General features: G+C 55.2%; 1 protein-coding gene across 1 annotated transcript; it reads right to left on the bottom strand.

The window, feature by feature from the left end:
• Positions 1–3,216: 3,216 nt before the first annotated feature.
• On the bottom strand, positions 3,217–6,203 carry TFF2 (trefoil factor 2). Its single transcript, XM_077755349.1, has 4 exons — positions 6,125–6,203; positions 5,341–5,490; positions 4,475–4,621; positions 3,217–3,290 (listed from the first exon to the last, which is right to left on the bottom strand). Exons 1-4 carry the CDS (start codon positions 6,201–6,203, stop codon positions 3,277–3,279), a joined length of 390 nt encoding a protein of 129 aa, XP_077611475.1. The 3' UTR covers positions 3,217–3,276.
• Positions 6,204–16,042: the final 9,839 nt, after the last annotated feature.

The following is a 16,042-nucleotide window of genomic DNA, read 5'->3' as shown; positions in this document are numbered from 1 at the left end:
ATCTAAGTAATTTGCTCAAGATCACACAGCTGCGAACCTAGCTTGAAGCAGGAATCATATAGGACATAAAAGGCAACAGATGTATTTTGGAGATCGGATACCTACCTCTTACTGCCACGGTCCGATGCCAGGGCTCCCCACGGAGGTTCACATTGTGCTGTGCTCTTTCCTTCTCTTTCCTTAGGCAAAAGGGACAGGAAGGGGCTGGGCCCCGGAAACCCAAGGCAACAGCGAGGGGTATTTGTGTGCATAAACCACATCTCCAATATCCGTGTAATGAACATGCAACACCTATCATGCGTACATAGCCGTCCTCATCACTCAGAGTCCCTGTGTGCACATTCGCCTGCTCACGAATCTATTTGTGACATGAACGCTGCCCGCCGAGGTCCCGCCAGGCGACCTTCTCGTTAGAGCTCTCACACTGTACACAAGAGTCCTTGCATGGCCTGTTCACGGCCGCATTTCTCGTATGCTTGTGCTTTCCGTTGATTTTGCTGTTGAAAGGGTTCCCGTGCACGGTGGGGAAGCGGGGCCGCTGGGCGAGAGGGCTGGGGTGTGCCCTGCAGAGAGAGCGCGTGTGTGCGTGAGCTGCGCCTGGGCAGGAGTTACCTGCCTGGCTGCTGGCGGTGGGTTCAGTTTAATGCGTCACTAATATATACGAAAACAAGTGTCGTTAGGCAGACACACATATCAAGCAAGGTCACGTATCATCATGGATGAAATCGGTTAGGAGGCCCTCGGGAACCTTGAACAGAGAATCAACGGCATGTAGAGACTCAGGACATGGTGACTGTGTCGTGAATATACGGAGTAGATACGGATTCGCCAGGCTCTCTCCCAATTCTAGAAGCAGACACGCTGCTGTGCCTGAGGAACGGGCTTTCCGACAGGACCCTGCTGGGTGTCAGGACGAGAGCAGCCGGTCACCTCTGTCCAGACTCTCCCAAAGGAGCTCAGGGCGCAGCGGGCGCCAGGCAGCTCACAAACATGAGTTTTAATTCCCACCAGGATGCTGTTAGGCATCTAACTATTGCCTGTTTGACAAACAGAAGAGCGGAAGGTCTCGAGCGCGAAGAGAGCCCCTCCAGGGTCACACACCTGGAATGTCAACCCACAGGTGCCCTGGGACGCTTCCTGTTGTTCCCGCGGCCAAAGGCTGGCCCGTGCCGTCGCCTGTGAGCACCTCTCACGCACCTGTTTCCTGAGCCAGGACGCTGAGGAGCCGGGAGACCAGGGTGGTGGGATCGAGGCCGGGAGCCTCGATCGAGGTGGGATCCTCTGCCCGGGCTGGGGGAGGGGGCAGCCGTGGGACACTCTGCCGCAGTCCCACCCCCTCCCCGGCCAGCAGGGTCCCCCCGGAAGGAGACCCGAAGGAGGGAAAGAGAGGCAGACCCAGCCAAGGGGGCGAAGGAATTAACCTCATCGGAAGAGGAGAAAGGGAAGGTTGGTGGATTTGAATGTCACCAGCTGTTTCCCCCGGGGCATCGAGGACCCTCTGGTGGCCCACCTGTGTGTGGGGGGGAGGGAACACAGCCGCAGCCACCGCGGAGGGGCGCCCCGCGGCGACCTGTAATCCGCCGGTGGTGGAACGGGAGGCAGAGCATCTGACATGGGTTAAATCGGCCGAGCCCCTGAGCCCGGGCGGAGGCCGTGGCGGTTGTTCAAGAACCCGCCCTTGGTTATCAGAAGGGTGGTGTAGGCTCGGCTCCTACAGCGCAGGGCGTGCTACACCAGGAGACCCCCCTGGAGGAGGCGAGGCAGGGATGGGGCATGAGAAAGTTCCGAGAAGGATCCCCCATGTCTGCGCCCACAGAAGTGTGCCAGGGGCGCAAGCACAGGAGCTGCGGGCCAGGAAGTGCGCGAGACCAGGGCTTCCCCCAGCCCCGCACGCGAGGCGGCCCCTGCCAGTTCCGGGAGCAGAACCCCAAACTCTTGGCTCTGGTGCGGGGGCGCTGCCAAGGAAGCCACGCGTCCCTGAAGAGCATCCGGGGCCTGAGGCGGGGTGGCGAGTGACGTCACAGGCAGCGGGCCACCTGTCCCGTGCCAGAGACCCCGGTCCCATAGGAGCCTTGTCTCCCTGAGCTCGTGAGTGTGTCGTGAGCCAGACAGAGATACGAGACTGACTTGACTCAAAATAAGAGTCCGGGAGGGGATGTGGGCCCAGGTCCTTCCTTGAAGAAGCGCTTGAATGCAGAGCGGGCCCCACTGGTCTCCCCCCGACCCTGGAAGGGGAGGCCTAGGATTTCCCAGGTGGCAGGCGGGCCAGTGGGGGACACCCCGGCTAAGCCGCTGGGCTCAGGCCGGGGGCTGGCGTCGGGCAGGAGGGAGAGGCCACAGAAAGACGGGCCTGTGTCACCGGTACACCCCACCCCTACCGAAGATCGCCAGGACCCCTTCGTGGAGACGCCTAGAATAAGGTTTTGTGCGCAAACCTTCCCCCGGGCTGGCACGGCCGCGGTAGAAGCCGTCAGCCTCCTCTCCGGACGGCTTCAGATGCGGCACTTGGAGGGGGAGACACGAAGCCAGCCGCTGGGAGGGCGCTGGAGCCGCCCAGCCGCCTCACACGCGGGAGGGAGACATGACTGCCCGCACCCCTGCAGAAGCCGTGCTCGGGGATGCATTCGATAGAAGCGAAGCAATTTTGCAATTGCAGTCGGAAATTATATGTTACTCCAAGAGGCTTATTTTAATTGTTTATTTTTTAGGCTTAAAACTTTTTTTAATGTTTATTTGTTTTTGAGACGGGGGGGGGCGGTGGGGGAGACAGAATCCAAAGCAGATCCAGGCTCTGAGCTGTCAGCACAGCTCGAACTCATAAACAGCAAGATCACGACCTGAGCCAAGGTCTCAGCGGGCTTACCCGACTGAGCCACGAGGCGCCCGGCTCCGAGACGTTTTCAGGGCTGATGTCACTTGAGTTTTTGTGCAAGTGATTGGGAACAGGGGTAACTGTGGATTCTGGAGTTCCCTTACACGCAAGCCTTTACTGCTGCTGGGCGGGCTTCACGGGCCAGGCGGACCCTGCCCCAGCAGCTGATGCATTAGAGCCATGCACACTCACGCCTGTTCACACACACACTCCTTTCCCCCTCTCTCCACTTTTGTGTCAATGAAGCCAAGAGGAAATTGAGCAGATTTCAAGGATTTTCTTTATTTGAAGAAGCTGTATGTGGACCCAGAGGAAAGGAACTCAGGAAACCTGAGAAAGGATGGTGACTTCTCTTCATTTCCAAACATCCAGGGAACCCGCTGGGTTCTCGGGAGGGACTCCTCTTAATAATGACAATCTAGAAATGTGAAATGCCAGAAGTTTGAAATTAGCAGCGTCAGGGGTCTCCTGTCAACAGACTTCCTGCTGAGGGATCCCCCTCCCGGGGGTGAAGAGGGGTGCTTCTCGGGGGTCTACCCCCCCGACCCCAGGAGCTAGCCTTTGTCCAGAATGACCCTTAGCAAAGGAATCGCTTGGAAGAGTCTAAGAGAAGGCTGCACTGTCTGGAGGACCCTGAGGTTCTAAAACAGGGAAAGATCGTCCGTCACGGGCAGGGGCATCGACCCTCCAGCAAGGGCAGGGGCCCGAAGCCCATGTTGGGAAGGTGCCCGAGCTTTCCTTGGTGTGGCCAGACTCGGTGTCAGCAGACAGGCTGCAACACACGGGGAGGGGGCGAGTGGACCCTCCTGGGGTGGCACGGGGCAGGCGGCCGTGGGCAGGCCCGTGTGCCCCCGGGCGCCCAGCCCAGCGCACGGCCCTCAGCAGCACCGCAAACAGGTGGGACAGTGAATGGGCGGTGTGACCGGGACAGTGAATGGGCGGTGTGACCAGCCCAGCGAGGACCCAGGGGCGTGGCTCAGGTGACTTGCTCTCTGAGGCCGTCACACAAGCCCCCAGTGGGAGCGCTGGGCGCTTTCGGCTTCCGGAAAAGCAGCTGTCAGTGTGGACAGCGTGGGACTCGCCCTCAGAGCCGCTCATGGGGCCCAGGGGCCTGGCCTGGATGGCGGTGAGGCCAGAGCCGGCTCAGGGCCAGCAGCCCCCGCCACGGCCCCGGCCCCCAGCCCCTCCCCCATGGACAGTCCCCTGCACGGACAGTACCCTGCACGGACAGTACCCTGCACGGACAGTACCCTGCACAGACAGTACCCTACATGGACAGTACCCTGCACGGACAGTGCCCTGCAGTCCCCCACCCTGCCCTGCACAGACAGTACCCTGAACAGACAGTACCCTGAACAGACAGTACCCTGCACGGACAGTACCCTGCAGCCCCCACCTTGCCCTGCACAGACAGTACCCTGCACAGACAGTACCCTGCATGGACAGTACCCTGCAGCCCCCACCCTGCCCTGCACAGACAGTACCCTGAACAGACAGTACCCTGCACGGATAGTACCCTGCAGCCCCCACCCTGCCCTGCATGGACAGTACCCTGCACGGACAGTGACCTCCAGCCCCCACCCTGCCCTGCACGGACAGTACCCTGCACGGAGATCGGGAAGAAGCACCAAGGCACGTCTACGATGTTGTCAGAAAAACAGCACTTGCGGGACGCACACTCCTCGGGGCTGATGCCCGGGTACCCGCAGTTCCTGCGGGCTGAGACCTCCATGACGCACTCTTCCGACTCTGGTCATGCGGCCCCCGGAACCGGGAAAGGAGTGACACGGAGACCCCGTTAGGGTGGCGGGCCCGTGCAGCGTCTCCTCCCGTCCTCCCCGGGGGGGGCCACCCATCTGTCTCCTCCCCTCAGCGCCCAGGAAGCCAGGCACCCACGGCCGCTGGCGGTGTGGATGGGTGGCCGAGGGTGCCGAGTTCCGCCCGCGTGGTGTGCTCTGCGCACACGACTCTCTTTCGTGCATGCCTTGGAATTAAAGACCTGCTGTCTTCCTGATGTGCACGGACGTAAAACTTCTCAGAAGAAAATCCTGGAAATCTTAACTGAATCTCTTACCATTTAGGGTCTATGTCTGAGCAGTTATGTGGATAACGTCCTATGAAATGCCTTCATTTCCCTTAAAACTCCATCAGAAGTCGTACTTTCCCAGCTGGGAGGCCCTGAGAGCTGGTTTTCCTCCTAACATAGTAAAACTGATGGGTTCTCACAAAAGCCTACATAAGGGCACGGGGCTGGGGCGCCTGGGTGGCTNAAAAAAAAAATTTAAAAAAAAAAAAAAAAAGAAGAAGAAGAAGAAGAAGGGCCCGGGGCTGACCCTGGGGGTTCCAGGTGTGGACTGCGGGCCAGTGCCCCCTTCTCCTCCCCTTTGGCGGCCGAGGAGGGCGTCCACATACATGCACCGGGAAGCCAGGCAGGGCGCGGGGGGGAGGACCAGCTCCCCTGCGGTTACCTTGCTTTGGGAGGGGGTGGAAGCACCAAGGGACCCCGGCGAAGTTGGAGTCGAAGCAGCACCCGGAGGCGAAGCACTGGTCGCTGGTGATGCCTGGGAATCCACAGTTCTCCCGCTTCTGGGGGGTGATCCGTGAGCACCGACAGGGGGCTGCGGGGAGAGCGTGTCAGCCCCTCCCACCCGCGCCCCCCGCCTGCCGGGTCCCGCGGCCACGCACGGAAACAGCAAAGCCCCGTCCCACCCGGATGGGAGCCATGAGATGCCCTTCTGAGAAACACGCGGGGCTCTGCAGAAATTACTTTATTAGTTAAACAAAAAACAAAAGAAAACACACAAAAAAAGAAGACCTGGAAAGGGGGCCATCAGCGGACCTAGGAAAAGTCAAAGTGAAAGGTGACCAAGGTGGGTTCCAGACGCCCGGCCCCTCTCCCCGGCTGGCCCACCGGCTCCTGCGTCACCCTGACCTTGTCGGGGAAGGACGGCTTTCCTGGAGGTGTCACACAGCCCCGGAACGGCGGGAAGGGTGCGCGAATGTGCACCCACATCGCGAATCTCAGGGTGCCTGTTTCATTACTTCTGCTCTCAAGTGAGCCCACTGCCCCCCAGGGGCAGAGACCCCCAGTGCACAGAGACACCAAGGGAGGCACCGCAGGGAGCAAGCGGCTTGCACACGCCCGTGCCTCTTGGGGTGCACGGGAAGGTTCTCGGGGCTCCCTGGCCCCAGCGCTCCGTCGGCCAGTCAAGGACACCGAGCGACACAGGACGGCTTCCCGGGCTCACTTACAAGGTTTCTGGGCCCTTGCGGGGGCCCACAGCCCCAGGACCAGGAGAATTGCCAGGAGCTGGATTCCTCGGGGTCCCATGTCCGCGCTGCGCCCCAGGGCAGAAGGCGCAGTTCCCGCTGCGGACCGGTGTTTTATAATCTGCTCTCTGTTTGCTCAGTGAGTGCAGATAACCTTTGTGTGTCCCCTGGGGCACTGGCCCTGTGGGCCCTTTGTTAGGAAAAGGGGCTGAGATAGCCCGCGGCTCAGGAGACAGAGCGGGGCTGCCGCCAGGGGCTTCGCGGCCAGGCCTCCCCCTGCCCCCCTGCCCCGGGCCGGGAGCCAGGTCCCGCCAGGACGCTGACGTGGAAACTGGCCACGTGCACGCCTGGCACTGGGCACTCACGGGGGTCACACCCAGGAAGGGATAGGCCGTGTATGTCTCCTGATAAAGGAGGTGGTTTCAGGTTTGTTTGTGTGTTTTTTTGAAATATGAGGCCGAAGGTGACTGGGGAGAAGGGCCCGGCAGCCACAGGGATGGAGAAGCCCCGCCTCCAAGGCAGAGCCGCCGCCTCCGGCTGCCCGTTGTCTCCTGCGCTTCCCAGGGTCCGGGTCCACCCTCCGTGGACGCGAGGCTGGCAAGTGGAAAGCAAGTGCATTTCAGCGACCCCCAAAATGCTTTCATTTTCCTTCCACGGGAGCCCTTTGTTTCTTAAAGTCCTAAGTCTGCCCGCGCGGCAGTGAAATGCTCCGTGATAGTCTGTGCATGGGATGGAGGGAGACCGAGAAACCCCAAGGGACAAAAAGGAGAGACGGGGGGGAGAGAGGAGGTCGTGACCCCCCTCCCCAGCCCTGCCCCCCGCCTGAGGTCTTGCAGGGGGTCACCCATCTGCAAATCACAAGTCGAGCAGCCCGGGGCCCAGAGAGGCACAGAACCCCAAACCCGGTGTTCTCGGGGTCCAGAGCGGGCCTCTGTGCTCCAGGCCCTTGACCCCCTGGGCAGCCTCTGGGGACCTCTGAAACACTGAAAGTCAACTTCCCCATCCCGTGTGCCCATCACCTGGGTCACCAGCAAGACAAGAGCCCCAAGTGGCCACTGTCTCTGACTCTGCTTCCTCCCCCCCTGCCAGAGTGTCCTCCGTGCCAGCCCCTGCTCTCTCACCCTCCCCTGCGCTAACGGAAGCCCGTGCCTTCCCGGCCGCTGGTCCTGGAAGAGGCACTCAGGGCCCAGCAGGGCACCCACTGCTTCCCGGCTCCAGGCTCACGGCACCTGCTTAGCTCGCCAGACGCCCGCTTCCGACTGCGGCCTCTGTCGGGGCAGGATCTCAACAGATCCCGGCCCTCACTGGTCCTGACATTCCTCTTTGAGGCTCTTCTTCTCCACCCCCTCTCACCTCCATCCTGCAAACTTCAGGGGTGATGTTGACTTTCAGTTCACATGGAAAACAGATACCAGCAAATGGGAACTTCCACAGACAGCGCTGGTGTGGATCGCTGCCCCTGACGCTTACGGAGAAACTGGCCCCAGACTGTCTGTCCCGACACAGGTAACTCGACACATAGGAAATAGGGTGTCGGGGTGCTGAGCGTGCGCAGGGCAACAGCAGCGGCAGGCTGCGGGAAGGAAGCGGAGCGGGTGTCCCTCGATTGCCCTCGTTCTCTGCCTCCAGGCGCCATCTGGACCTTAGGGAGCAGGCAGCTCGTTGGGCTGCGGGGACGGCAGTGGGAATTAGAAGCCTCGGAGGCAGTGGATTTCAGGGGAGGGGTCCCCGAGAGGAGGGCGCTCCAGAAATGTGAGTGGAGGTCTCCCCGGGGTTTTACTGAAAGGCCACGCTGCCCACGCAGATGCAACGGCAGGTGACAGCAGCCCTGGGGAAAGAATGGGCACTGAAGGGGGGGGGGCGGCCACAGGGCGGGAACTGTCAGAGCTCTGACAGCCACCGGGGAGAGAGCTCGTTGGCCGTGTCGGGCACTCAGCAGGGACACAAAGGCCGTGCCGTGTCTTAGCTCAGGTGACCACATCACAAGGCCACAGACAGGGGCTTTAACTAGCGGACATTTACTTCCCACAGTTCTGGAGGCCGGATGACCAAGCTCAGGCTCCCTGCCTGCGGGAGGGGAATGTTCTGGGGAGGCCTCTCCTCCTGGTCTGCAGATACCACTCCCCTGCTGTGTCCTTGCCTGACAGACAGAGAGAGACAGAGACAGAGACAGAGAGAGAGAGAGAGAGCAAGCTCTGGTGTCCCACCATGAAGACTCCATCCTCATGACCTCAACTCACCCTAATTACCTCCCGAAGCCCCACCTCCGAGTAATAATCGTATCAGGGGTTAGGACCTTAATCTTACGGGGACACACGTTCAGTCCACATTGTGCCATAGAAGTAGGCTTGATCTGGTTCTAGAGCAAAGGCACTTGGTGCCCACACGAGCAGAACTTTAACACAAGCCCTAAAAGAATCAAGTTCACCTGGCAAATAGATTAACTGCCTGGCAGAACCAGACTCAGCATTTGATGAGGGAAGACACCAAAACCCAGACACATGACATTACGTCCATGACGTCCAGTCCCAGAGCAGATGTCACCAGACGTGTGAAGGAGCAGGGAAACGTGACCCGTGGTCATTAGAAAATGCGGTGAATAGAAATAGACCCAGAAGTTGCATTAAAATGTTCAAGCATGTAAAGAAACATCAAACTATAATAAGAGAACACATTTGAAAATCTGAATGGAGAACAGAAACAAGAAATGAACCAAGTGGAAATTCTAGACACGAAAACACAGTATTTAAAATGAAAAAAAAAAAATCCACTATTCGGGGTTTAGATTAGATGCTACTGAGGAAATAACTGGTTTAGGGGTGCCCGGGTGGCTCAGTCACTGGAGCGTCCAACTTCAGCTCAGGTCATGATCTCACAGTTTGGGAGTTCGAGCCCTGCGTCGGGCTCTGTGCTGACAGCTCAGAGCCTGGAGCTGCTTAGGATTCTGTGTCCCCCTCTCTCTCTGCCCCTCCCCCGCTCACTCTCTGCCTCTCAATAATAAATAAACCTAAAAAAATTTTAATAAATAAATAAATAAACATTTAAAAAAATAGAAAAAGAAATGACTGGTTTATCTGAAGCCAGTGCAGCAAAAATTCCCCAGACTCAAGCAGAGAGAGAAAAGGGGCCGACAGTGAGCAGGACCTCAGTGACCCCCAGAGGCAATGTCAAGGGTTCTAAGTCGTGTAAACAGGGTGCCAACCAGCAAGAGAGGAGAGAAAAAGCGTTTGAAGAAATAATGGGTAATTTAGGGGAAAACTTGTTGAAAAATCTAAACCCATGTATCTTAGAAGCTCAACAAACTCCAAGCAAGAGAAATACAAAGAGAACCACATCAAGGCAAAGCACACTCAGGTTGCTGAAAATGAGTGTTTAAAATAATTCTTACAGCCACTGGAGTTCCCCACATACCGGAACTCAGGTGACTTCCCGCTGGGCCAGTGCAAACCAGAAGCAATGGAATAACAATTTTTAAAAAAATTTTTACGTATATTAATTATTGAGAAACAGAGCATGAGTGAGAGAGGGGCAGAGAGAGAGGGAGACACAGAATCTGAAGCAGCTCCAGGCTCTGAGCTGTCAGCACAGAGCCCGACGCGGGGCTCGAACCCACGAACTGTGAGATCATGACCTGAGCCAAAGTCGGACGCTTTACTGACTGAGCCCCCCAGGCATCACCTGAATGACAATTTTTAAGCACTGAAAGATCTGTAAAGACACAGTTGTATACTCAATAAGAATATCCCTCAAAGAGAAAGGCAAAATACGCTTTTAAAAAATGGATTTCATTTTTAGAGCCGTTCTAGGTTCACGGCAAAATTGAGCAGAAGAAGGCACAGAAATTTCAAACTTTTTTCTTTTTTTTTTTTTCAACAAACAGAAGCCGAGAGAATCGGCCACTTGCAAACCTGTTGTCCGGGGACTTTTCAAGGAAGTGTTCCAGGCTGAGGTTTCGATGACCCCTAACGCAGGGCGTGAGTGGCCACTTCCCACCTGGCTGGATTCACTCCGTGTGGCACCTGCTTGGCTTCTGCGTGCACCTGGGTTTGTCACCCGGTCCGGTCCTCCGGAGGCTTTTACTTGGTTGATAGCACCTATCTCTCAAAAGTGTGGCACCGAGCAAGACTCTTTAGGAACTGTACCCACATCCCCGACTCTCTTAGGCTGCTGACAGTGTAAACACCTTGCACCTTCTTTTTTGTTTTTAATTATTTTTATAGTTTAATTATTTTTGAGAAACAAAGAGAGCGTGAGCAGGGGAGGAGCAGAGAGTGAGGGAGACACAGAATCTGAAACAGGCTCCAGGATCCGAGCTGTCAGCACAGAGCCCGATGCAGGGCTCGAACCCACAAACCGTGAGATCATGACCTGAGCCGAAGTCGGACATTTAACCAAGTGAGCCACCCAGGCGCCCCACCTTGCACCTTCTTTAGACACACCCTGACCGTTCAGCCTGCCCTAACTCTGGGGCCACCTCTTCCGAGAAGAATTCACTTTCAGCCAAGTGAAGACAGCCAAGTGAGCCCTTTGCGCCTCACCCCTGTTCTCCTAGCTCACAGCACCTCCCTGCACCCGCGTGTGAAGTGCATTTTCACTTTCCTGGTTCCTTTATTAATTGTGCTAAAGATAACAGCTAACACTCCCTGCAGGCTGACTGTGTGCAAGCGGGTCTTCTAAGGATTTTATATGTTATATCTCATTAAATCCCTACAGCCATCCCAAGTGAGGGCTGAGATTAACCCGTGTTTTGTGGTCTGTGTAGGTAGAAGGATTTGCCAAAATAAAACAGCAAGTACCTCTCCTCACTTGCGCTGTGTCTCAGGAACCTGACCCAGTGAACACACGTGGCAGCCACACTCCCTGAGATGTGGGTGATACGTGGGAACCGAGGCAGGAAGTAGCCACCGAGTGTTGCCTTTGGAAACTGGTGCAACAGCCCCTGCACATGGGTGTGTGTGAATAATCCAGGCGTCCCCTCCCGCCTCCTGGCCCGTCCCCTCATCTGTAAGAGGAGAGGTGCAGTGAGGAAGTTTAAGTGCTTTGCGAAGTCTCACAAGCCCTCTAAAACCTGAGTAGGAGAAAACCTCACATTTTTAAGTTTATTTATTTATTTTGAGAGAGGGCGAGAGAGGGAGAATCCCAAGCAGACTCCACACTCAGCACAGAGCCCGACATGGGGCTCGATCCCATGAACTGTGAGATCATGACCTGAGCCAAAACCAAAAGTGGGATGCTTAACTGACTGAGCCACCCAGGCGCCCCAATAATGTATCATTTTTATACTATCATGAGGGGAAAATGTATTTTTAAAATATAATTTATTGTCAAATTGGTTTCTATATAACACCCAGTGCTCATCCCAACACGTGCCCTCCTCCATGCCCATCACCCACTGGGAAAACGTATTTTTATTTCCAGCATTTACAGACCCAGCCACCCCAAATCCAGAAGAGCAGGGACCCCCAGCACCCTCCCTGGCATCCAGGTTCTTGCAGTTTGGCAGTGCTGATTAACAGATGAGCTGAATAAGGGCGCCCCGGGGGGCTTAGTCGGTTGAACATCTGACTTCGGCTCAGGTCATGATCTCACAGTTCGTGGGTTCAAGCCCCGCGTCGGGCTCTGTGCTGACAGCTCAGAGCCTGGAGCTGCTTCGGATTCTGTGTCTCCCTCTCTCTCTGCCCCTCCCCTGCTTGTGCTCTCTCTCTCTCTCTCAAAATAAATAAAATATTTAAAAAACAGATTGGCTAAGTAAATAGAATTTTTAAGGCCTGAAACTAAGTGTATCCATATTATAAAGAATGTGGCTAAAGCTAGAAGAAGAAATAAGCAAATGAGCCTAGGCTGCTAAGAATTTTGGTACAGTCGGGGAGGGAGTAGCATTGGAGATATCTGGATAACTTATATTTGAGAGATATAATTGGTCAGACATAAATTTTAGCACAGTTTTCAATGTGCTGTGTGATGAAAGTCCTCCCTGAACTTCTCTGAAAGACTCTCGTTGCAATTTAAATTAGTTTAGGGGCACCTGGGTGTCTCAGTAGGTTAACTGTCTGACTCTTGATTTTGACTCAGGTCATGATCTCATGGTCTGTGGGTTCAAGCCCGAGTGGGGTTCTCCTTCAGTCTCTGTCCCTCTCCTCCTCTCTCTCTCTCAAAATAAATACATAAACTTTAAAAAAAAAAAAAAACCACAAGACTTAGGGGCGCCTGGGGGCTCAGTCAGTTGAACATCTGACTCTTGGTTTTGGCTCAGCTCATGTTCTCACAGTTCGTGGGTTTGAGCCCCGCATTGGGCTCTGTGTTGACAGCATGGGGGCTGCTTAGGATTCTCTTTCTCCCTCTCTCTCTGCCCCTCCCCCACTCCCACTGTCTCTGTCTCTCTCAAAATAAATAGATAAACTTTAAAAAAATGTTTGACTGAGCCACCCAGGCCCTCCATAATATATCATTTTTATACTATCATCAGGGGAAAACGTATTTTTTAAATATAATTTATTTAAATTACTTTAAGATGTCTCTTTGGTATCTGAGTGGGTGCTTTGTTTTATTTTATCTGGTACCATGTTGAGACAAGCCGTGATCTGGCCAACCTTAAAACTTAAAAATATTTGAACCATGCAGGTTACTACATGTCAAGGAAAAGCAATACATTGTAATACAGTTGGCAAACTATGGCCCATAAGCTCATTGTTTTTTAAATAAAACTTTATTAGAAGACCGCCATGCCCATTCATTTAAATCCTGTTTATGGCCACTTTCAAGTTACAGTGCGAGAGCCGATGAGTTAGACACAGACTGTCTACCCCACAAGACCTGAAATATTTACCTTCTGGCCCTTTACAAAAAAAAGTCTCCCTACCCCGTATTATAGTCTTTAAAACTCTCTAATAGTGAATTTTAAAAGTAAAGATGGAGAGAAGTATTTGTATTTTATTTTATTTGTAAAGAAAATAAAGAAAATGTTATGGGAGCATGCCTCAATGGTTTTTTTTCCTTCTTCCATAATCCTGTCTTGAAAAATGATACATTTGGTATACTGGTTGTTGGGAAATAATTCTCCACGAGTCTCTCATTTCTGTGCATGTGAACGAGGCATTAACTATCCATGTGGCATAAGACCTAAAATCGAGGTTTAGGGGTATTGCCGCCTTGGCGTCTGGAGGAATTGGAGGGCGTCGAGTGGCCTAACCTCAAGTTCCCCTCCCCACTCTGCTCCCACAGATACGGCCCCCTGGCCAAACAGCCCTCCTTATCAAGGGACCGGACACAGTTCTGCTCACCCCCCAGCAGTGGGTTTCCGTCCCAGGCCAGCCGCAGAATTATTCAAACAAGCCAACCACACTCTCCTGTGGGAGCCACTCCACCCTCCCGTTTCTACAAAGCCTCCAGCCACAGCCCTCGGGGCTCATTCTATTCCGGACTGCAACCCATGTGGCCCTGCCCGGCGTGACGTCTTCCCCCCCGGGCTGAATGTATGTGACTCATAAACTGCTCTTGACCTCAGTTGTCCAATGTTTGCGTAGCAAACAACCGTGGAAGGTAAATACGATGTCTCCCTCCAGAGCAAAGGCAGCCAAGCTTCCTGCCCCTGAAGAGATTGGAGTCCCTGAGGTGGTCAGAGCTCCTCCCCAGCCCCCCCCCTGCACTGCAGCCCGCTGGGTGTGCCCTCTCTGGGCCCGTCCATGTCGCCCCAGGAGGACTTGGGGCCGAGGGAGCCAGCACAAAGATGGTGATGCCCGTGCTGCGGGCTCTACTGTGAGGAATAAAGCCCTTTGCCTCTGAACCAGGAATCTCCTAGCCTCTGCCTGCATCGGGCAGTCTGTCGGCTTGCGAGGAAGGTAAACTCAGCCCTTCCAAGTTCTCCACACCGACTGAACGTCCTTTCAACGTTTGCCTTTAGCGTGCACATCCCCAGCTTTTAGGCCGCTCAGTCTTGCTGACTATATGTACGTGGCTATGTGTGGCTTTACCTGATTCACTCTGCTACCCACAAATGGCCAGCTCAGAGCAATGTTAAGAGCTGAGAACAATTAAGAAATACCTTTAAGAACAATACCAATGCTTTCTGTTGCCAGCTGTAATCTTCTATCTGCTCGGACCCTCAAATGAGTGACTGTTCCCTAGTAGCCTTTGATACCTTCCGGTAAGTTCCAGTGCTGGGTTTGCCATGTGTGTGTGTCTCTCTCTCTTATGAGCTGATGTTTCCTAGCAGGCTCACAGGCAACGAACATTTCCACCAGCCCCCCTCATTTCCCCACACTCACAAAGAAAGGCGAGGCAGTTTTCTTAAGCTAACGATATCCTTCTCCGTGACCCCACACGTATGACCTTAAACCACAACTTGGCTTCGAGAACTGGTTCCTGGTTTGGGCCTTCGTTCAGCATTTTCTGAACCGAACCCCAGTCCTCTGTGGGAGCAAAGGTCGTCTGCAGGTGCACTGCTAGCCACAGAGCAGAAAGGCCCATGGAGCAAAGCCGCAGAGCAGGACAAGTCCCTCTGTAGGCCTGTGAACGTCAAGAGTCGGGTTAACATTTGCATGGGCTGCCGGTGGACGGGAGGACCACACACCTGACCCCGAGTCGACCTGACCCCGAGTCATGGAATATTCACATGTCCTGTCCTGCTCTCTGCCGTTCCACCCGTGCATGGTAACCAGGACGAGAATCGGGGTTGGGGCCAAGGGGCCAGGCCACGGATGGTACAGGGGCCACACGCTCAGGCTTTATTGGAGAGAAGCTTGCGGGCGAGGGTGAGCACCTGAGGCCCAGCTGTAGCCCACGGTGACCCACGGAGCAGCCGTGACATTAGTCTGTCTTTCTGGGGCTGACACATGGACCCCGTTTGGGCCCTGACAGGAGTCACGGATGGGTGCGTAATTGAGGGGTGTCAGAGAGCTGTCAGCCCGGATGTGCCCCGTCTGCTTCTGACGGCTTGGCCTTTCCAGCCCTGCCCATCTATGGTGACGTTTCTGCTGTTCCTTCCTTTTCAGCATGTGACGTGTCCTCCAGGCTACGACCCATCTCCTTTTTAAAAAAGCTTATTTTATTTATTTTGAGAGAGAGAGAGAGAGCACGTGAGCTAGGTAGGGTCAGAGAGAAGGGGAGAGAGAATCCCAAGCGGGCTCTGCACCGTCCCCAAGGGTGTGGCCCTTTGCCGTGGGGGCCCGAGCTGACACACCAACTCCAGCTNTCGGGGTCAGGACACGCCCCCACCCCCACCCCCGGCCTGGCCCCTCTCCACGGTCCCCCCGTGCCTGTCCTGGGAGCTCTACGTCACGCCTTCTGAGATTCCGGGTCTGCTCCAGGGCTGACGGAGACGACTCTCTTCCACGCCAGCTGTCTGCCTACAACACCCCCCATCCCCCCCAGACGTGAATCCCTGCCCAGGGAGGCTCCCTGCAGTGCTTCGAGGATGCGGAAAGTTCTGGGAGTTCCCCTGAATTGCTGACTTCCAGGCTGGTGGGAAAAGGGCAGCATTTGGACGGGAGGGACAGCTTTGCAGGGCACTAAACGGATCAAGTTGGCATTTTAGCTTCACGTCTCGTAAACCCAAGACCACTTTAAGCAGACATATCATTCCGTTGCCTGTTCGGGAAAGCAAAATAGAAAAACCATAACTCTTCCCACTGCCAAGCGATGTATTCACGCAGAGCAGTTGCCAGGTGGCCTCCTCTCCTCTGACAGGAACCCAGGGCTGTGACGAACGCAGGGCTTCAAACGGCCACCCTTGGCTGCTTTCCCCAGGCCCTTTAAGAGCCCAATGTGAGTGTGTGTGAGTATGTGTGTGTGTGTGCACGCGTGTGAGAGACACGTCCCTCCTCGTGCTTTATCAGCAGAACTGTTCCCACGAAGGCGCTTTATTGCCATAGCTGCCTGCTTCCCACCCCCCCCGGCACTTCA

This window comes from Crocuta crocuta, unplaced genomic scaffold, assembly GCF_008692635.1.
Source record: "Crocuta crocuta isolate KB4526 unplaced genomic scaffold, BGI_CrCroc_1.0 scaffold675, whole genome shotgun sequence".
Classification (NCBI taxonomy): domain Eukaryota; kingdom Metazoa; phylum Chordata; class Mammalia; order Carnivora; family Hyaenidae; genus Crocuta; species Crocuta crocuta.
The sequence above is the reverse complement of the archived record's forward strand: the minus strand, read 5'-3'. Positions and strand labels throughout refer to the sequence as shown.